General features: G+C 39.3%; 1 protein-coding gene across 4 annotated transcripts in view; it reads left to right on the plus strand.

Annotated features, from left to right (window-relative positions):
- GCNT1 (glucosaminyl (N-acetyl) transferase 1) overlaps positions 1-18,027 on the plus strand; it is a 36,451-nt gene extending 18,424 nt beyond the window's left edge. For 2 of the 4 annotated variants that reach the window (XM_080667841.1, XM_080667843.1), the window contains exons 3-4: positions 14,202-14,350; positions 15,799-17,844. In XM_080667841.1, the coding sequence (XP_080523967.1) occupies positions 15,947-17,233 (1,287 nt within the window). In that variant the 5' untranslated portion in view covers positions 14,202-14,350; positions 15,799-15,946 and the 3' untranslated portion in view covers positions 17,234-17,844. Of the gene's footprint in view, positions 1-4,468; positions 4,591-14,201; positions 14,351-15,798 lie in introns of all 4 variants that reach the window. The other 2 variants (XM_080667842.1, XM_080667840.1) reach the window with 2 other exon arrangements.
- Positions 18,028-22,278: the final 4,251 nt, after the last annotated feature.

Genomic DNA, 22,278 nt, shown 5'->3' on the forward strand with positions numbered 1-22,278 from the left:
TTTCTCAGCTTCTCTACTAAGTGAGAATGAAAGTATCTACTCAGAGGGTTGTGTGAATTAAAGAGAAAATGTATATAAAATGCTTGGCAAAATAAATGCTAACTACTAACATTCACAATTTCCTTAATTTTGAGATAGCTTTGATTATAACAGCACCATCAATTTAAAAAATATATATTATTGATTTCAGAGAGAAAGAAAGAGACAGAAACATCAGTGAGAGAATCATTGTTTGGCTGCCTTCTGCATGCCCCCCAATTGGGGATTGAGCCTGCAACCTGGGCATGTGCCCCAACTGGGAATCAAACCATGACCTCCTGGTTCATAGGTCAATACTCAACCATTGAGCCACACTGGCTGGGCTGCACCATCAATTTAATATCATCTTTAAGAAAATAGAAAAAAAGAAACACCACATAGTAATGAGCACATATTGTATTAGTGCATTAAATACCTATCAATTTTAAAAAATGTCAATGTAAGAAAAAATTACATTCTCCAATGTGGGGAGGAAGAAATATTCTTCAACCCTTCTGGGGACTATCTTGCTGGTCTAATAATTAAATAGAGGACAGATTAACAAGAGAAAATGAACAAATTTAATTACATATGTATGTATGGGAAACCCACACACATGAGAGAGTTAGAGACCCCACGTTCATAAGAGGTTCAAAGACAGGGAAACTGTGATTATGGCATTCTGAGCTAAGGATGAGGTGGGGCACTTTGGAGTTTTAGGGAGGAGGAAGAGGAGCAGATGGTCAGCAATTACTTGTTGGCCCTGCCCTCTATATAGTTCTAAAATGTTATCTCTGGTGATAATTCTTATTAAGGGCGAGTCCCTTAATTGAAATTCTTTGAAAGAGAGGTAAACATTTTCAGGAGCTGGTGGCATCTCCAGCACAAAATTACATTCCAAAGTAGCACATCTTGGGGAGGCCTGTTCTGAGCTCCTCATAGATTTGTGGAAATACAGTCTGATTAGTATTTTGTCTTGAGCAGGACTTCATATCATCCTCCACTCTCCTGACACGGTCCAGGCAGCACTCAGCCTCCCCTGTCCCTGCCCATGGCCCCTCTGCTGAGTTAATAGCAAAGTGCTTTGTCACTCAAGAGTTAGGGAATCTCTTAGCTGAATCCAACCGCTTTTGTGCACAGGTGTGGAGACCAAAGTGCAAAAAGGTAAGGTCAATCATGAAGACAGGATGAGAGCCACCCAGTAGGAGGCCGGTCACTTTGGGTTTCTTTATCGATATCCTGAAAGACCCAACATAGAGCGCTGTGAATCCATGGTTCAGTCCCTGACACACTATAATTTGAAGCATTTAAGTACTATGCTTTAGTTTCCTTATCTGGAAAAGACTATGAGCCAGAAGGCACATTTAGCAAAAAGCATCCAAGATACTTCCCTACATTTTGGGGAAAGAAGGGAGTATTTTTTTAAGTCCTTACCCATTGAATAAGCCTGGGCTGGGACCAGGGAGCAGTGTGAGTAGAGGGAGGAGGGTAAGAAGCCTAAGACTGGACCCCCATTACTAGGAGCTCATCAAGCACATGCCTGAGTTTGTAATAAATACATTACTGTAAATGTATTTTCCTTATGTTTTTAATAACCTTTTCTCTAGCTTACTTTATTATAAGAATATAGTAGATAATACATATACCATACAAAATGCGTGTTAATTGACTGCTTATCCTGCCTTCGAGTCAATAGTGGGCTATTAGTAGTTAAGTTAATGGGGAGTCAAAAGTTATACAAATTCTTTGAAATTTTACATATGGGATTTTCAACTATGTGGCCCTAACCCCTGCATTGTTCAACGGTCAACTGCACTCACTTCTGTTTGACTTCACACTCTGGTTTGCTGGGTGGCTTCCAATAGTAAATGATGTTGGATTTCAAAGAAGGGGCAATCATTGTGGTCAGGAAAGGACCACAGACAAGAGGTTGAGCTGGATTTTAACATGTTGAAGGAAGTCAGGCAAAAAGAGCACTTCTCTTTCTTGATAATTGTTAGCCTTATATTTTGTTATACAGAATGAGAATATTCCCTCTGACAATCTCTTTATAGCAAGCCAGTATCTAAATACATGATATGACCTGGAATTTCAAGAACTAACTACAAAAATAAAAGGGAGTCTAGATTTTGAATTTAGAACTTCTGGACCTGGAAGCATTTAGGAGGCTAGAGTACTTAAAATTGGATTGTTCAGAAAAACCAGGTGGGACAGAAGCAGACGTCTCTGCTAAAGAATTGTTCCTCACTTGTGGCCTTGCCAACAATGTAACCTCTGGGCCCTAGTGTCCTCATCTTTAAATTTAAGAGTGGACAACATGAACTTTAAAAGTACCTTTCCAAGGTAAAATATTGTTTCCATCAAATTATGGTGTTCTATTCTGTATTATAAACTTCCTAATATTAGATTACAATTTCATAAAAAAAAAGAGAAAAAAGTCTATTACTCTTCAGTCTGTAATTTTAAAGTAAACAATGAGATCTTTATAGTCATTTTTGGTCTGCAGTAGTAATGAGGTTGAAGATTCCTTTAAAAACACACAACTATCTGTTTGTGTGTGTGTATGCACAAATAGATGAATTTCTGTTCAAGCCTATCAAACTCAGCCTCTGGAAATGAACTTGACTGCCCTAGAGGCCAGGTTTTCTTTTCCCCATCCCCAAAGTTGGGTTAACCTTTACTCATATTTTAAGGAAATGGGATAAAGCTATGTAGACAGGAGGAAACTTACTGGTCTTTGAGAGGGAACCAGACAGATGATTATTGTTTAGCTACACATTTTTATGACACTCAAAAAGCCCCCACCCTTTTTCAGACAACCTGGTGTTACACCTCCCTATACTCTCCTAATATATTTTATTAATATATTTATCTTAATTTAAAAATCCTCTTCTAGCCCTAGTCAGTTTGGCTCAGTGGATAGGGCATCGGCCTGTGGACTGAAGTGTCCTGGGTTCTATTCTGGTCAAGGGCACATACCTTTGTTACAGGCTTGATCCCTGGCCCTGGTCAGGGCCCGTGTGGAGGGCAACCAATCGATGTGTCTCTCTCCACATCAATGTTTTTCTCTCTCTCGCTCTCCTCCTCCCTTCCACTCTATCAGTGGAAAAAATATCCTGAGGTAAGGATTAACAACAACAAAATAATAAAGCCTCTTCTATGTAACTTTGATTGTCTAACTATACTTACCAACTCTGAAGATGTCTAGCAAAGTTGTAAGCCAGCTGCATCTTTTTAAAAGGATAACTAGAGGATTAAGAAAAAGAAAAGCCCTCGAGGTTAAAACTGTGTCTCTGATGGAGTCAGGGAAAATTCAGGGGCACTAAGAACATTCACACTGCTGTGCAACTATCCCCGCTATCCATTCCCAGAACTTTTTATCATCCTAAACAGAAACTCATTACACTCATTAAACCCATTAAACGATAACGTCTCCTTCCCCAGCTCCTGGTAACCTCGATTACACTATCTGTTTCTATGAATTTGATTACTCTAGGTACTCAGGGGATGAGTACCTAAAATCCCACAGTATTTGTGTTTTTGTGACTGGCTTATTTCACTTGGCATAATGACTTCAGTTATCCATGTTGTAGCATGAATCAAGATTTTATTCCTTTTTAAGGATGAATAATATGTGTACACCACACTTAATTCTGATATTTCAGTACAATTATGGCATTCTTTGACTTTCAAGGGAGTGCATAAAACTTGTATGGATAAATCCATATGTATTTCTAGCACTGAATGTTATTTTAAATAGAAGTTGGATGAAGAGTACTGAGAAAGCACTGGTACTAATGATAGTGGGATTAGTGTGACTTTTTTTTTTTTTTTGCTCTAGAAAACACAAGTATTAAGTTTCAAGGAGATATAACCACAGAATCCTGTTTGAATTGAGCTGCTCTAGCCCTGCATTTCCTCATTTCCATCTGTGCCTTAGTCTGAGCCGGAGCCAGTGTCTTCCTCAAGCCCTGCTCCTTCAGCCTCAGGCCCCTCTCTGATGACACAGACAACTCGAGGGGAAAAGAGAGGTCCTGGGGAGGAGATGCCCTCACAAGTTCACTCGAATGCATGTGTCTGGTCCTGCTGGTGCCCCCACACCAATGCATTATCTCTAAGTTCTTGGGAAAATGAGCAACTCAAACCGGTTATTGGTTCTTCTTTCACCCTTTCAAGCGATCATTGGGTATTTAAAGAAAGAATGAAGAAAGAGCATTGGTCTTTAGTCTCAAACATTCAAAATGTGTGTGTGTGTGTGTAAGGGGTGGACAAGGAAAAGGCATTCAGAGGCTAAGCAACAAATCAAGTCTAGTCTGTGTGGTTTCTGTGTCCTTACTGTTTACCTTGCACTTACAAAGGGATTTCCAGAATAACGTCTTGGTCCTTCCCACTTTCCTCTCCTGGGGATGTCTGAGCATTTTCACTATTTCTGAACCATGTTTCACTTCAGGAATGAGGAGGCATCCTAAGGGAGGACACAGTCCTGGAGCCAGGCCACCACTGCTCTTGTCTCTGCAGAGAACCTTTTTTACAGCCTCCCAGGCTGTGTCGCAGATGAGCTCTTTATTGTAGGTGAGCGTCTTAATCATTTTTTATTTATTTATAGAAATGATTTATTTGAAGAACTATTACAACATGTAAAAGCTACATAAAGTCTTATTTTCACTCATACAGTGGTAAATTTTATATAATGCATAATAAAAAGTTTTAAAATTCAGAATGCACAAAGCACTGCACAATTTGGTCACTAAGTCATTAGTTGATAAGCAAACCTTACAGAATAGCTTCATGTCAGCCAAGGCCACAAACACCGTGTACAACACATTTGAACTGACAGATGTAAAAATACGGCTTCAGCGCACACATTGGGGATGCTTATCATCACTCTTCTGATTTCTTTTCTGAAATATTGCCCTTGTCTCCACAGTGCTTAGAAATCTATTCACTGTTGTGGTTCATGGTATTGAGAAACAGACTTACAATACAATGGGAAAGGAGGTCTTTGGGTTATGGAACATGAGTGGCAAACATTATCTCTTCCTCATCTTCCTCTTGTTTTTAAAATTGCTTTTGCTGCACATCACAATCTCATTTCCCTTTCAGACTTCCTTTACTTCAAGCTTCCACTTCCTAAGCAAGCACAGAAAGTAGTGAATGCATTTCTCTCCTGTTTCCTACCCCGTTTAAAAAGATTTGGATCAGTTGTAATTGAGGAAGTCTTCTTGGGTCCTTTCTTTTCCTCTGGATGGACTTAGACAACCTTCCACTCTGTAGTATATTTTTGTTGTTGTTTATTTATTTTAGAGAAGAGAGAGGAAGAGAGAGGAGGGCAGAGAAGGAGATATCAAATTGTTGTTCTACTTATTTACGTATTCATTGGTTGCTTCTTGTATGTGCCCTGACCGGGGACTGAACCCGAAGCCTTGGTGTATCTGGGTGATGCTCTAACCAACTGAGCTACTTGGCCAGGGCAGCTGGGGTATATTTTGTATTTCATCTTTCCTGCCAAGTCTGTAGGCAGAAATAGTTGGTTTCAGTTTCTTTCCCAGGCTGTCAGCTGCTTGTGTCTCTGGTTGTTCCTCCAGGGGAGAAAAACCACCAGAACAGAAAGAAATGAGTACTATTTCCAGCAATGAATGAAATACGAAAGTTAATTACTCAACATTTTGTCCCAAAGTAGTGTAATAAATAAATGAAAAAAATTATCTGGACCTTTTCATGCCATTAATTCAGATATGGAGAACCACTCCCCTTCCCCCCCCCCTTTTCTTTCTTTTGCATGTGACCACACAGGTGAAACCTAGTTTAACTTAATTTCATCTAACTTAAAATTAGGTACAGGGTATTAAGAAACAGGAAATTAATTTTAATATTTAACCCAGTATATTCAAATTTTTATCATTTTCCTATGTAAGCAGTATAAAAATTACTAGTGCAGTATTAAAATGACCTTTAAAGTGTACAATGCATGTTCTCTAATGCAGCAGTAATGTCTAACACAATGCAGCCATCAAGAAAAATGGAGTCCCATCAAAAGAATCAAATATAAAAACATTTGTACTGCTTCAATTTTAAAAATTTAAAAAGGTAAAAATGGTCACCTCTAGGGCTATGCTGTTCAATCCTGAGGCCACTAGTCACATGTGGCTATTGAACACTTGAAACGTAGCTAGCCTGACTCAGGAAATGAATTCTAGGTTGAAATAGTTTACCCTCTGAATTTTAAGCTCAATTTTGAGCTCTTTGGCATTCCAAAGAAAGGATAGATGTTAAATTTTGTTCTATTTTATTAAGCTATTTAAATATAGTTTTCAATGTTGCTGTTAAGAAGCCTAATTCAATTTAAAGTTTTTGTTCCTTTGGATTTATTAGCATCATCTCTTGGAAGCGTGTAGGATCTTCTTTTTCTGGGTGTTCTGGAATATCACTAGATATTTTCTTGGTTAAGATTGTTTTTAATCAATTGTGATGGACACCAGTGGGGCTCTTTCAATCTAATAAAACCTGCGTTCTTCATTTCCATTAATTCTTTCTTTGATGAATTTTTTCCCCTTTGTTTGCTTCTTTCCCTGTTATTTGAATATTAGATCTCCTGTATTAATCCTATAATTTTCCATTTATTTGCCTTTTTGCTCTTCTTTCTTAGAGCTTTAGCAACTTTAATTTCTAATTCTTCAATAGGGTGTTTTCATTTCAGTTATCATATTTTTGATTTCTAAAAACTCATTTTTTGTTCTCTATTCCTTTTTCATAGTCTTTTGTTCTATTTTCATGGCTGTAATAGTTTCTCTTATGTCTCTGAAGATAATGTAGGATTTGGTTGTTGAAACTTTTCAACTCTTTGCTTGATCCTAATTTCTCCATGTAATAGGATATTTAATGGGTTCAAATTCCCCCCATTATAGTATATATGCTCCTTTACAATATGACTTAGCTTCTCTTCCTATCTAGTGCCTTGTTTCCTTTTGAATTGTGACTGGTCTAGTGGCTTTCTCTAATGGAATATGACAGGGGAGTTGTGCATTTTCTAGACCTTAGGCCTTACTAGGCTTTGGAGCTGCTGTTTGTTTTCTTGGAATGCTGCCCAGAGGCTGACTTGTAAAGGTGCTGGTCTAGTCTACTGGAGGATGAGGGGCATCCTAGCTGACATCCAGTGCCAGGTGTAGGCGAGCCATATTGAACCCTCCAATCTAGACAGCCCTCCATCTGCATGCAGCTGCCTAGGTGAGCCCAAGTGAAACCAGAAGTACTGCCCAACCAACTCTAAAAGTAGTGAGAAATAGCCCTGGCCGGTGTGGTTCAGTCAGCTGAACATCATCCCATGCACCAAAAGGTTGCCTGTTTGATTCCTGGTCAGGGCACATGCCTGGGTAGCGGGGTTGCAGTTGGACTTCATATGTACTGAGAAATAAGTTAAGTCACTAAGGATTGTGGTTGACTGCATAGAAATAGTTAACTGATACCCTCCCTAGTTTTATGTGTGTGTATTTTCTGTTTGTTTCCATCTCTTTTGGGTCATGAGTTATTCTTGGATGTCTGGCAGTTCTCTATTTTCTGAGGCATACGCCTGGAGAGGATAGGCCTGCCTGCCGATATTCTGGAACAAGTAAGTTTGACTGACTGCCCCGGTTTTCAGGTCTGTACCCCTGCTCTTAGCCGTGCCTCGTGCCCTCCAGGTCGGAGGTCCTCTGTTTTACATTTTTCCAGTCTTCTGCTGGGACCAGGAAGGGTATTTAATGGGGAGGGACCTGGGAGTTTTAACTGCCGATTAAATAGAATTTTTGACCAGTCATTAGTTCTTAACTCCACTTTACCACTGCTTCCAGAGGAGTTGTGCTGCCAACTTCAGAGCCTTTGGAGGAGGGCGGTGATTGTTGTTGGGGAGGAGGGGGTGGGACTATAATTTGGGTTTGTACTTTTGTGCTGTAAATTGTAAAGCTTTCCCTGCTTTAGGATTTGGCTTTATGAGGTCGCCAAGCCAGTGACCATTCACCCTTCTAGCTTTCAAAATTTTGATGTGATTTCCTTGATTATATTATTTGTGTTTGAGGGGCTTGGGCTTTTTAAAAAAAATCACTTATCATTTCATCTTGAAACAGATCACACTCTCTAAATAGGCTACTCCTTGCTGCAAGTGTAGAGAACCAGCAACAACTCTTCTCTGACATTCAAAGGGAGAGAGGATAAATGTTTAATTTTTAGCAGAGGAACATGGAAAGAGACACTGTTCATTCAACAATTATCTGTGCCACATTCTGGGCCTGGCTGTGGGATGTGAGGGTCTGAAGAAGGGAGACATGGTTTGGGCCATCCTCTCCCTTCATCACACCATCTAGCTTTGGCTGTAATACCTTATCTCATGTAGAAAGCCCCCTTTTTGTGCTGGTTACAGAAGACCCCCTATTGCCAATATGTCCTTGGCTGGAGCCCAAGAAGACTCTGGAATGAATTTGGGGAGATAATGGCCTAAACTGTGAAGCCTGGTATTTTTAACCATGGTGCTAAGTTATGAGGAACCCAAAGGCTTTTCCTGGTCAGTCTGGAGGGGCCGGCATGGGGTTTCAGTTTTGTTTCAATGGGAGACCTCAGAAATGCCAGGCAGTTCACCACAGGGAGTCACAAAGGGCAGCACACACTATCCTCCTGGCATGACAACCCAGTGGATGGGAACAGAGACCAAGTACCCCCAGACAAGGTGAGGTCTCGGAGGCCCAGATGGTGGAAAGAACACCACCCTGAATGGCAAGGGATTGTTTTGGTGTCTTAGCTGCTTCCTGCTCTTTCCCTTGACCTGTTTTGGGTGGCATTCAGGCACCCTTACTTGAGTCAGGATCCTCTGCAGTATTTGTGTGGCTTTGGCATCAAGCACAGTAGTGGGTATTTTGCTCCAGTCACAGCAGCCTCTGGGCCACAGAACAATAGTCCTTGGAGAGTCAGTGAAATTGAGCCCTGGAAGAGTTTTCAGTGGGACTAAAGGCCAACTGACCTAACTTAGACCACGCTTCCTGCTGCATCAGGGCAATGGGTCGTGGACCTGATGTATCCATCCAACTTTGTCTATGCATACCCGTGCAGACACATAGATGTATGTGTATACGCGTGTGTGCATGCCTATATACTTTTTAAAAAAAAGAATACTTCTACTACTTTTTAAAAAATGGTAATTAGGCAATAGGTGGAGAAAATTCTTCTAATACCTTTGTTTGGACTTAAACCGGAATAACTTTGATGGGAATTGTTGAGAAGAGTTTATTATTTTGAATTCCACCCCTTTCCTTACAGTTGACAGTGTATCTGCTAGCTTTAACTTTCATAAAGGTTAAAGGTAACCCATGCAGAGCCCTTCCTATCTTGCTTCTTGACTAGGAGCTCAGGCGTAATGAGAGGCTGAACAGGAAAATCCTGATTGATCTTAGAGCTATGCACATGTGTGTATGTAGTCCTATAAATATGTTAAATTCCTCACTTCAGGTTCTGAATATGTTATGTCATACTAACATATAACAAAATATATATTCCTTTCTGCTTCCCTCTTCCTACTTTGCCTTCTTTTATTATTAAAAAAGGAATTATGAAAAATATAGCCTGAGCCACATGTAGCTCATTTGTTTAAACATTTCTTTCATTTTCTTCACTGTACAGTGATATTTCTCTAAATTAACTTAAACTAATAAGTGTGTGATTGTGATACCATCTTTTAGAATTGGTTCATTTTAAAATATAGAGACATGTACTAGTCATATAGTAGATTTTAATTTTGAAAACCTCTCTAGCTTTCTTTTTTTTTTTTTTTTTTTTTTACATTGTAAGGTCTTCTAATGTTTCTTACCTATTCCAAGCTGAAATCTAGATTTGATAATCAGTGGTTTTTGAACATCTCTTACACATAGCTCATATGTTTATCTCTGTGAAAACAATCCTGTAGTGACTTGTACTGTTTTCCTCCACTTCGTTTTTTCTGTCTGATCCTCACTATTTTGAGCTGTTGAAGACGGGAGGTGGTGAAATAAAATTAGAAAGAGGCCTTTTGCTTGGAGCAGCAATTCAAACATCCCCATGCCCAGTTATGTGATGCAAAGTATACAACCCTTTTCTTTCCACACCCATCTTTCCCATTGCTCTGTGCCCCTAATATGGTTTATGAATCTTGATGGGAAAGACAGTATTTACATTATAAAGACTGATGCTCATGCTAGCCAGTTTGGCTTGGATAGAGCATTGGCCTGCAGATTGAAGGGTCCTGGGTTTGTTTCTGGTCAAGGGCATGTACCTAGGTTGCAGGCTCTATCCCTGCTCCTGGTTGGGGCACGTTTGGGAGGCAACTAATCAATGTGTTTCTCTCACATCAGTGTTTCTTTCTCTCTGTCTCTCCGCCTCCCTCCCACTCTCTCTAAAAAAAAACAACACAATAAAACCACAATGGAAAAATATTCTTGGGTGAGGGTTAACAACAACAACAACAACAACAACAACAAAAAGACTGATGTTCTTTAGAGCTAAGCCACGGAGTATAATGTGCTTGTTGTATGCATATAATACATAAAATAAATCTTACTTTCTCTTATAATCATAACTAGAATTTACTAATATAGAAAGTAACACCTTAGCCATTACAAACCATGAAATTTTAGATCAGGAAAAGACCGTAGATTTCTTTAGAGTCAATAGTTATCTCCCAACCCCCTTCATTTGCTTTGTTTCCAATGTAATTATTACAAATTCACCCCACACTCTGCCAGCTGTTTAAATCAATGCTCAATGTCTGCCTCCATCAGTTTCATCTTCTTGGAGAAACTGCTCCCAGGGCCTTCTGATCTGCTCCAGCCTGCTGTGGTTGTCTGATGGCGTGCTACATGGCCTTTACTATCATCCTGGGATTTTCTTTTCTTCTTCTTATGGTAGATGCCCTTTCTGATTCTAATATTTTTCCCCTTTCTTGATTTATACTTTAGTTTTGATGGAGCTCATCCTCCAGGATCTTCCTGAGAAAGGGTGCATAAAGTGAAATATTTTGAGACCATGCCTGTCTTAAAATGTTTTTATCTTATCCTTAATTTATTTAGTAGTTATATGGTTCTAGGAATTTTTATCTGGCATTCAATTGCCTTCAGCACTTTGATGGTATTGCTCCATTATCTGGCTTCTGTGGTTGATTTTTAGGAAACATGAAGACCTTTTCTGCTTCAAATCCTATTTATGTGGTTTATTTCTTCCCCACCCCCTCTGGAAACCTAATTGAGCCACACCAGCCCGGGTCTTTTCTCATCTATCTGAGAATATTATTAGTTTTCTTTTTCCTATGCATGGTCTGTTTCCTTTGAACATTTTTGAGGAATTCCTAATGTAAGCAACATATTTAAGTCTCGACCTTGTTGGATTCCCTAGTAAATAGATTTCTGTATTGGCTTGACTGCCTAAGTTCTAGGGGCTGATAGCTGGAAATAGGGAATGAGATTTCAACAGTCATTGTCTTTGTCCTTGGGTTCGCTTAGTTCCACTGTTTCCTGATTGGGAACGCTGCTTTCCATTATGCCTGCTGTGCCCCAGCCTGGAGAACCTCTGCAGAAGCTACATGTTGGGTTTCTGTCAGGTTTTGCAGCAGACACCCAGTTGTTTTGTAAACAGCTGCCAGTCAATACTCTTAAAACACACACACACACACACACACACACACACACACACACACACACGAAAAAAAAACACACCATACACACAACACTCCCGATCCCCACTGGTATCTGCGCCAACATTTCCCTGAACCTTTTGAAGATCCTGTAGCATAAACAGAGCTGGTTCTTTCTTGCCTTACTGTTAAGCCTGGGATTCTCGGGTCTGTTTAATCAGTTGCCTTTCATCCATCTGTTTCTCAGATTTTACCTGCCTCTTCTCTCACTTTTCCGAAGTCATTTTGTCTGTCCTCCCACTCCAGTGAGTACTCAACTACACCCTAATGCTGACTGATTGGAGCTGGCCACTTTATATTAGAACACTTCTAGTGACCGTAGTTACCTCAGGTGCATTTGATACTTTCCTTCTCGTCCCCTTCCTGGATTAACTTTCCTTGTTACTAGCATTATAAAAAAGCAGAGTTTACTTTCAGTATTTATAGAACTTATTCTTGTGCTGCTTGGTTTTAATTTCAAAAAGCCACGAATTAAGAACCATTGCCTTTAGGTACTGGTTTCCCTTCTCTTTGTTTGGTGAAATTCTTTTCTTCCGGCACTAACCGGTTTGGCCCAGTGGATAGAGCATCGGCCTGCGGACTCAAGGGTCCCAGGTTCAATTCCAGTCAAGGGCATGTACCTTGGTTGCGGGCACATACCCAGTGGGGAGTGTGCAGGAGGCAGCTGATCGATGTTTCTCTCTCATCGATGTTTCTAACTCTCTATCCCTCTCTCTCTCCTTCTCCCTTCCTTTCTGTAAAAAATCAATAAAATATATTTAAAAAAATTATTTTCTTCCGCCATTTCTTCTTAGGTTGTGTTTTTCTACTTAAAAAAATACTCATGGCAGGATTCACAAGGAGGTCTTCTCTTTCAGGAGAGGCATAGGTGTTCTAGTGAAGGATTTTCTCCAGGACACTCACTAAGATAGTTGCCAAGTCCTGAAATAGACTGTTGGTGAGGAAGACTTGGTGTGTGTATTTTTCTTACTCTTTCAGAATTCATGAGCTTTTGTATTTAGAGTGGTTCTTATTCTTCAGTCATTGGCCTCATCGACTATTCTCACCCCATATTCTTCAAGGGATCTATGTCCTTTTATGAAATCAATGTGAGAGAGAAACATCAATCTGTTGCCTCCTGCACACACCCTGACCAGGGATTGAGCCCTCAATCTGGGCATGTGCCCTGACTGGGAATCGAGCCGGTGACCTTTTGGTGCACGGGATGACACTTAACCAACTGAGCCACACCAGCCAGGGCCAGTTATCGCACTTACAATTCCAGACTTCTATTGGTTCTTTTTTTATAATTTCTATATTTTTATTGAAATTCTCAATTTGGTTAAATATTATTCTCATACTTTCTTTTAGTTTTGTTTGTTTTTTTTAAATTCCCTGAACACATTTACAATAACCAACTTAAAGTCTTTCATCTGTCCAACCTCTGGGCTTCCTCAGGGACAGGTTTCATTACTGCTTTTTTCTTACGTGGCCAGAGTTTATGTTTCTTTCTCTTTAAAAAAAAATATATTTTTATTGATTTCAGAGAGGAAGGGAGAGGGAAAGATAGAAACATCAATGATGAGAGAGAATCATTGATTGACTGCCTCCTGCACTCCCCCTACTGGAGATTGAGCTCACAACCCCGGGCATGTGCCCTTGACTGAATCGAACCTGGGACCCTTCAGTCTGCAGGCCAACACTCTATCCACTGAGCCAAACCAGCTAGGGCTCATGTTTCTTTATGTGCCTTGTAATTTTTGTTGTTGAAAGTAGACATTTTATAATGTGTCAACTCTGGAAATCAGACCTCTACCCCTGCTCTACCTGGGGTTTGGTGTTGTTGCTGTTTGTTTGTTTAGTGACTCTCCTGAGTTAATTTTCTAAACTCTGTATTCTTTGTTGTGTGAGGCCTCTTAAATCTCTGTTCAGTTAGCTTAGAGGTCTCCTAATGATTAGACAGAGATTTCTTCAAATGCCTTGAACCAATAAGGAGCAGGACTTGCTTAAAGGAATAATTTGTTTAGGAATCTGAAGTTTTAATGGCTGAGATGGTTAGATATTTTACCAGGATTTTCCAGTGCTTGCTTTCTAGTAGAGGTTTGGAGTAGGGTGGGGACAAGATAGTTGGAAGAAGATGAGGAAATCAGCTAATTCAATTGCAGGACTGTCTTCAATGAGCCAGTGAGCATTGGTCATCTTCACAGTGGGGACAGATATGTTGGATTTTCCAATCATATTGGACCATTAAATTATTCCTTGACACACACTTTGGGACATACTACTAGAGTTTTCATTGAAAGTACTTGAACTAAATTGCGGGGTGTTTTCAAACCTTTAGCAAGCCACAAACATAGCATTGGAAAAATAAGACTAGAGAGAAGGAAATAGTAAAATGAGAAATCAACCAGTCATAATTTTAAGGGGGGAAAATAGTGAATTTGTAGGATTAGCATGCTTACTGAGTGTACACTTATGTGTGCATTACATCCCTTCACACTTTTCCTTTTTGATTTCACAGATTTTTTTAAAAACCTCATGGGACATAACGCCATTGCCGGATGCCTGGTAGAATTAAGAAACCTGACTGCATGAGAGGCACTCTACATGGGCGAGGATGTTATCTGAATCAAAGAACTAAATGAGTCAGACTTTCCTTAATTATAAATGGTAAAAAGGAAAAATATGTATATATATATATATATATATATATATATGCACTTATTGTAACATTATACTAATAATTGTCAATTATTTTTATTTATATGGTTAATATACACAATTTATTTCCTAATTAAGTATTTAAAAGTTCTAGTGCTAATTCTGATGTTGAAAATAAGTTTTAAAATCTCTATAATTCTGATATGGAGGTACTTGATGGTATTTGGCTTTGTTAGAACAGTAGCACTTAGCCCTAGCTGGTTTGGCTCAGTAGATAGAGCATTGGCTTGCGGACTGAAGGGTCCCAGGTTCGATTCTGGCCAAGGGCACATGCCCAGGTTGCAGGCTCGATCCCCAGTAGGGGGTGTGCAGGAGGCAGCCAATCAATGATTCCCTCTCATCATTGATGTTTCTATCTCTCCCTTCCTCTCTGAAATCAATAACAAATATATATTTTAAAAAAGAACAGTAGCACTTAGTTATAGAATGAACTGCCAGGTTATACAATTGATTTATAACCTGTTATAATCAATGCAAGAAATGGAAACCTGTGTCTCTGTTTTGAATTGGTGAGTGTTTTCTTCTTTGATGCCTGGTGTAGAACTGAACTAAGTGAGGTCAACACAAAACATTTGCAAATGTGGCCTGGTTTTAGCTGAGCTTTTCTGGTCCAGTTTGAAAATTCCATTGACCAGCTTTTCCTTCCAAGTTTCCTTAGAAGTTACAGCCATTTTTGAACATCACCCTAAGTGCATCCCCAATCCTAAATTGGTAAAGAGCTGAATGGGTCTGATTTCTTCAAATATTTGGGCCTATTGATGTCAACTCATGGGCATTAATGGACCTGTCAGTAAGAACCCAGATTAGTAATGATTTCAAGGTCAGGGGTGCTAATTAGAACTGGTACAGGATCAAAAACCCACCAGCTATGGAGAGTTCAGTACTTAATAGCCTAGTAGTGGTCGGCAAACTCATTAGACAACAGAGCCAAATATCAACAGTACAACGATTGAAATTTCTTTTGAGAGCCAAATTTTTTAAACTTAAACTTCTTCTAACGCCACTTCTTCAAAATAGACTCACCCAGGCCGTGGTATTTTGTGGAAGAGCCACACTCAAGGGGCCAAAGAGCCGCATGTGGCTTGCGAGCCGCAGTTTGCCAACCACTGCCCTAAGTCTTCAACTGTGTTTTACACCTTAGAGGTAAAATGCTTATTGTAAGATATTTTAGCACAGCCTATACTCGGGTTTTTTTGTTTTTTGTTTTTTGTTTTTAAAAAAACAATGTGGCATTAATACTAGAGACTGTGGGTTTCTATTACAGTACCCCTTTTCCTTTGCTTGACTCATTGTTTTTATTTTAAAAACCTGACCTCATAGCAAAGAGCACAGTTTTGAGCCTGAGAAAATGTCATGGAAGACTATATTTATAGGTCTCCTTTCTGTTTTTTTTTTAGTTCTTGCTCTTCTCCACTTAAAGATGCCTTTGCACTTCTGGTAAATGCAAACTGAACACTCACAAGGCCACGGCAGAGATAAAATCATTACTGCTGGAAACCTGGAGGACTGCCCTTAAAAAAGGAAAGTCCCCGATTGTTGTTGGAAATGCTAAGGAAGTTGCTGAGGAGGAGACTTTTTTCTTATCCCACTAAATACTACTTCTGGTTTCTCGTTTTTTCCCTAGTCACTTTCTCTGTTTTAAGAATTTATCAAAAGCCCGAATTTCTAAGCATTGAACATTTGGATCTAGTTGGAGAGAATCCTAATAGTAATATTAATTGCACCAAAGTTTTACAGGGTGATGTAGCCGAAATCGAAAAGGTAAAGCTGGAGAGTCTAACAGTGCAATTTAGAAGGCGCCCTCGATGGACAACCTATGACTATATAAACATGACTAGTGATTGTACTTCTTTCATCAAGAGACGCAAATACATTGTAGAACCTCTTAGCAGAGAAGAGGCAGAGTTTCCAATAGCATATTCCATAGTGGTTCATCACAAAATTGAAATGTTTGACAGGCTCCTGAGGGCCATCTACATGCCTCAGAATTTCTATTGCATTCATGTGGACAAAAAATCAGAGGATTCCTTTCTGGCCGCGGTGACTGGCATTGCATCCTGCTTCAGTAACGTCTTTGTGGCCAGTCAGCTGGAGACTGTGGTGTATGCATCGTGGAGTCGGGTCCAGGCCGACCTCAACTGTATGCAGGACCTCCACAAAATGAATGCAGGCTGGAAGTACCTGATAAACCTTTGCGGCATGGATTTTCCTATTAAAACCAACCTGGAAATTGTCAGGAAACTCAAGTCACTAATGGGAGAAAACAACCTAGAAACGGAGAGAATGCCATCCCATAAAAAAGAAAGGTGGAAAAAGCACTATGTAGTCGTGGATGGGAAGCTGACAAATACAGGGACTGACAAAATGCAACCTCCTCTTGAAACACCCCTGTTTTCGGGCAGTGCCTATTTTGTGGTCAGCAGAAAGTATGTAGAGTACGTACTAGAGAATGAAAAAATCCAGAAGTTTATGGAGTGGGCAAAAGACACATACAGCCCGGACGAGTATCTCTGGGCCACTATTCAGAGGATCCCTGAAGTCCCTGGCTCAGTGCCCTTAAGTAATAAGTACGACATGTCCGATATGCAAGCAATTGCTAGGTTTGTCAAATGGCAGTACTTTGAAGGTGACGTTTACAAGGGTGCACCCTATCCACCCTGCAACGGGGTGCACGTGCGCTCCGTGTGTGTTTTTGGAGCAGGTGACTTGAACTGGATACTGCACAAGCACCACTTGTTTGCCAATAAGTTTGACATGGACATTGACCTCTTTGCCATCCAGTGTTTGGATGAGCATCTGAGGCATAAAGCCCTGGAGATGTTAAAACACTGACATTTACTGTAGGCAATTTTAGAAATAATAAGGCGGCTACATGAGATGTATCCCATCTAACACTTCTGCTCTATTAATTAACATCAGAAACTGTAGGGGTTTAGAGCGGGACTCTAAATCTTCGTGTCAGAGAATGTACATGGTCTCTGCAGAGCACAGCCAGTTAGAAAGGTTATGGCATTAAACCTTGACTTAGAGTTAACCTGAGGCCAACGCAAGTTGCAAAGCATTGTGGGGAGAGGTGACCCAGGTGGCCCGGAAGAGGCCCAATGCCACAACCAGCCTGTTAAAAGAGCTCAGGGACTTACAAAATGATACGATTTAACCTGTGCCAAAATCGCTTTCAGAGCTTTAAATATGCCAGTCTTCCCAGTTTGAATAAATTTATAGCAACAACCAATCATGAGGGTATAATTTATTTTGTAGGTTATATTTGTTGAATTAGAAAATTGACATTACTGTAAATGATTCTTGTGAATATAATTTACTGTCTGCTGCAACATTGTGCTGTGTATTGTATCTATGTTATCTCAGGGAATCTGGAAAAAACGGGCTTGACTGAATGTAAATGTTTCTGAGTAATTTTTGCTTCTGCCAATGTACATGTTTTTAAAAACAAAAAAAAGGCAATTTCTGGTTGATTCTATGAATCATCTTAGATTATTAGAAAAGATATCTTAGGTTATTAAAAGAGTTAAGATATTTTTATGATTATAGTTTCTACAAAGTAACACTCAATTTTGAAAATATTTGTCTCTTTACTGCTCTCCGCCATCTCCCTAGACCAGCCGTAGGCAAACTACGGCCCGCGGGCCGGATCCAGCTGTTCTATCCGGTTCTCTTGCTCTCCCCTCCGCTCCTTTACTTTGAATTTATATTAGTTCACACAAACACTCCATCCATGCTTTTGTTCCGGCCCTCCGGTCCAGTTTAAGAACCCATTGTGGCCCTCGAGTCAAAAAGTTTGCCCACCCCTGCCCTAGACTCTGCTATCAAGCTATATAAAAACTTGTTTTTCATTACCCCATAGTACTGCCTCAGTTCTAGTATATGATTTTATTGACAGTAATTAGTGTAGAGAACTAAGAAAGGTATAGAGGGGGGAGGAGTAGTGGTCATATTTTGACCATTTCTGAGGCCCATGGTGAGGGTTAAAAACCAGCAGTTGTCACTATCCCCAGAAATTACGGATGTTGCTCCTTTTTTTTTTTTTTTTAAATATATTTTATTGATTTTTTTACAGAGAAGAAGGGCGAGGGATAGAGAGTTAGAAACATTGATGAGAGAGAGAAACATCGATCAGCTGCCTCCTGCACACTCCCCACTGGGTATGTGCCCGCAACCAAGGTACATGCCCTTGACTGGAATCGAACCTGGGACCCTTCAGTCCGCAGGCCGACGCTCTATCCACTGAGCCAAACCAGTTAGGGCTCTTTGTCTCTATCCAACCTCCCAGAGTCTTGCATCCTAGTGTCACCTATGTCTCCATTTGAAAGAAACTGGTTTCATTGTCCTTGCTTCTTCATGTTACCTGCCCACTGGTTGCTCCTTAGCCCTTGGGTTGTATGTTTCTCTCTCTCTCAGAACCTATGAGGAAGGAAGAGGTGTTCTGTTGGTCTACTACACGGTGAACTTGTAGGCCTAGGAATCTGAAAGGGGCCATTAGGTTTGAGGCAGATTATTTCAGTATTGGTATTATTCAGAGCATATGGCTTTTACTCTACTTTTTCACCAAAAAGACAGATAATTTGAGGTTGCTAATGGCTGTCTCATCTCAAAGTAAATGAAGATATTTAAAAAGAACGACAAACTTGCTCTTTTGCTAAGATGATACTGTTCAGCCAAAGATCTAACAGGAAATATGAAGCTTTTCACTTAGCTGAGACTAAGCAAAAATTAAACCATGTACTTTACTTTTAAAGCATAATCAACTTAAATAATATGTAAGAAATTCATAATTCAATTTTTAGGCCTTCAACTGAGAAAACATTTTTATTCCTCAAAGTTAGAAAACATTTTCATTTTATGGAGAAGTTTGTTATACTGATTGTCCTGAACAAAAGTTTCATGTTTTTTAAACCTTTATCACTTATAAGCGTACAAGTCAGTAGTGGATGGCTGTGTTTTGCATGATTTGATATTTGGAAAACTCAAGCGATGACATTGCTTAGGTTGTTATATGCTTAGGATTTCATCCCTGTTCCCTTCTAACCCAGTTTGCTCTTTTAATGCAAGTCAAATGTTTCTCCCGTTCTCTTTCAGCAGAAAGATTTTACCTATAAGTAGGGCATTTTTCTTTACTCTAAAACCAATGATATTCAGTAGCACATACTTTGTGCCTGTGTCTTGTATTTTTATTTCAGTCATGGTGTCTTGTTTTATGGATTTTTTTCATTTTTATTTCAAAAATTTGCAAATTGATAGGAAATTTAAAAGCAATAGTACAGGGCTCCAAAAAGGTTGTGGGTTTGATTCCCAGTCAGGGCACATACTTAGGTTGTGGGTTTGATCAGGGCATGCACATCTCACATCGATGTTTCTCTCTTTCCCTAACTCTCTCTAAAATCAATAAACATATCTTCAGGTGAGAATTTTAAAAAAAAATAATAAGCATTAGTACAGGGAATACCATATAACTCTCTCCTGGAGTTATAGAATGTTAATATCATGTCCCCTTTGCTTTAAATTGTATAGATTTTTTAAAATTTATTAAAACTTTAATTTTTTTAAAAAAATATATTTTATTGATAGTTTACAGAGAGGAAGGGAGAGGGATAGAGAGTTAGAAACATCGATGAGAGAGAAACATCGATCAGCTGCCTCCTGCACACCTCCTACTGGGGATGTGCCCACAACCAAGGTACGTGCCCTTGACCGGAATCGAACCTGGGACCTTTCAGTCCGCAGGCTGACGCTCTATCCACTGAGCCAAACCGGTTTTGGCAAAACTTTAAATTTTAAAAAGTTTTTTAAATTAACAATTATCCAAAGTTACATTCATCTCAACACTTACGGTAGTGTGATTGTATCTGATTTACATTTAAAGTGGCAGGTTTTGAGGGATTTTTCTCCACCCCAGATATAAAAATGGGACTTTAGAGTTCATTTCCCCAAACCCCACACTAAAACTGTAGACCCACCATCTTTTATGAAGCTGTGGAACCTCATCTTTCTAGAATGGTACTTGATGAGATGTATCTGAACATTACCCTATTGCTAAAGACTGTTAAAGGGATTATGTAGAATTTGTTTATCAGGATTCTTTTATATCTTTCAGCTTAACCTAAAGCAAATGCAATTTATACTCCTAAGACAAGCAATTTAAAGAATCAAAAAGTTGGTTTGAAGCAGCCTACTCACCAAAGAGTCACAGGTTCGATTCCCCATTAAGGGGCATGTACATGAGTTGAAGGTTTGATCCCCAGCCCTAGTTAGAGCATGTGTAGGAGGCAACCAATCTATGTATCTCTGTCACATCAATGCCTCTCTCTCTCTCTCTCTCTCTTCTCTCCGCTTCCCTTCTCCCCTCCCACTTTCTCTAAAAATCAATGGAAAAAAATCCTCCCACACACAAAAAAAGGAGCCTATACTACATTCAGGAGGGGCAAAACAGGTACTTTGGGAAAGATTAAGAAATTATTTAAATTGTTTCATATGTCAGTTATTAAACACTAATTTCTTTTTACTGTCATTTAAGAGCTTCTGTAGGAATTTATTATAGCTTTTTCACAAATGAATCCCTGAACATAAATAAACTGAAATTTTTTGATAGAAGGATTATTCTAGTTAATAAAGTATTACAAAAAGTTTCAATATTATTAAGGACAAGTTGACAAAAATGTTTCTTTCTTTTATAGACAATTACCAGACAATGGTAACCAGCCACTCAGCCTTGTGAATGTGAAGTGTTACTGGTCTCTAAATGTGTATTTGTGTAATTTTTCAAATATAATTCACTTAAATGAAATAACATAAATGGGTTTTCTTTTGTAGTTATTTGGGGACGAGAGAGCCATGTTTTTAGTTTATTTCATTTGTAAGATCAATTGAACTGGATTTTTCCAGTTGCTTAGAAAAATAAAAATAATTTCTCATTATGTTAAATATAAAATAAATGCAACACTGTTTCATGGTAAACATGATTACTGTTAAGTTTACTCTTGAATGCATTTGGAACTTGTCATATACCACCATTAAAATCAGCCATTAAAACCAGCCATTCCAAAACCAATGCCTCCTCTCCACAAATTATTCTTTTTTCGCTAGCTACCAGCACTCAAATGTTAAATTTAGTAGTTGATGTGGTGTTGTGTGTGAGTAGTGATTAAAAAAATACAAGATTAATTCCCCAGGCAGAAATGTCTGATAGGGAGAGGGCGTGACAAGGGCAGGAAATATAGCCGAGGTTATACAAAAAGACTGAGACAAAGGGCGTTAGAGGGATGCAGTTTAATAGCCAGTAGTGCGTTCTAGGGCATTGCTAGCTTTCGTTTGTCTGCTGAGGGAGGAGAGCAGTTTTTCAGTCAGGTTTTCTACTCAATGGCCACACATTGAGGATCTGCTACTTGCTGTGGTTTACATGTGGAGGGCACAGCGGAGGGAAAGGGAAGCCCCTCCCCACCAAATACTGAGCCCTGTCTCCCAAGTCCTCTCACCTCACCTGCTTAAAAACCCTTATTTAGCCCCCTTTCAGATGAAACCTTCTAAAATCTAGAAAGTATCAAAATTGACCTCAGATCTTTCTCAAAAGCTTGAGAGCTTTACATATCTTTTGTAAGCCTGCTTGTCAAATAATTTTTAACATGTGCTATCTTAAAAGTTTTCAGAGCTTGTCATCAGAATATTGATTTAATTTTTTTTTTGATGCACTAAGGCCCAAACTAGAATGAGTTATAACTATCAGATAAGACTGTTCTCATTACTATAGATGATAGGGTTGTCTAAAAAGCTCAGGAATCTCCTTTTAGGATTAATATGAAATTAGATGAAATTAGCAAATACCTCCAGATATCCAAAAATTAAGTTTTCCCATATTTAAGTTAAAA

This window comes from Plecotus auritus (genome assembly GCF_963455305.1).
Source record: "Plecotus auritus genome assembly, chromosome: 5".
Classification (NCBI taxonomy): Eukaryota; Metazoa; Chordata; class Mammalia; order Chiroptera; family Vespertilionidae; genus Plecotus; species Plecotus auritus.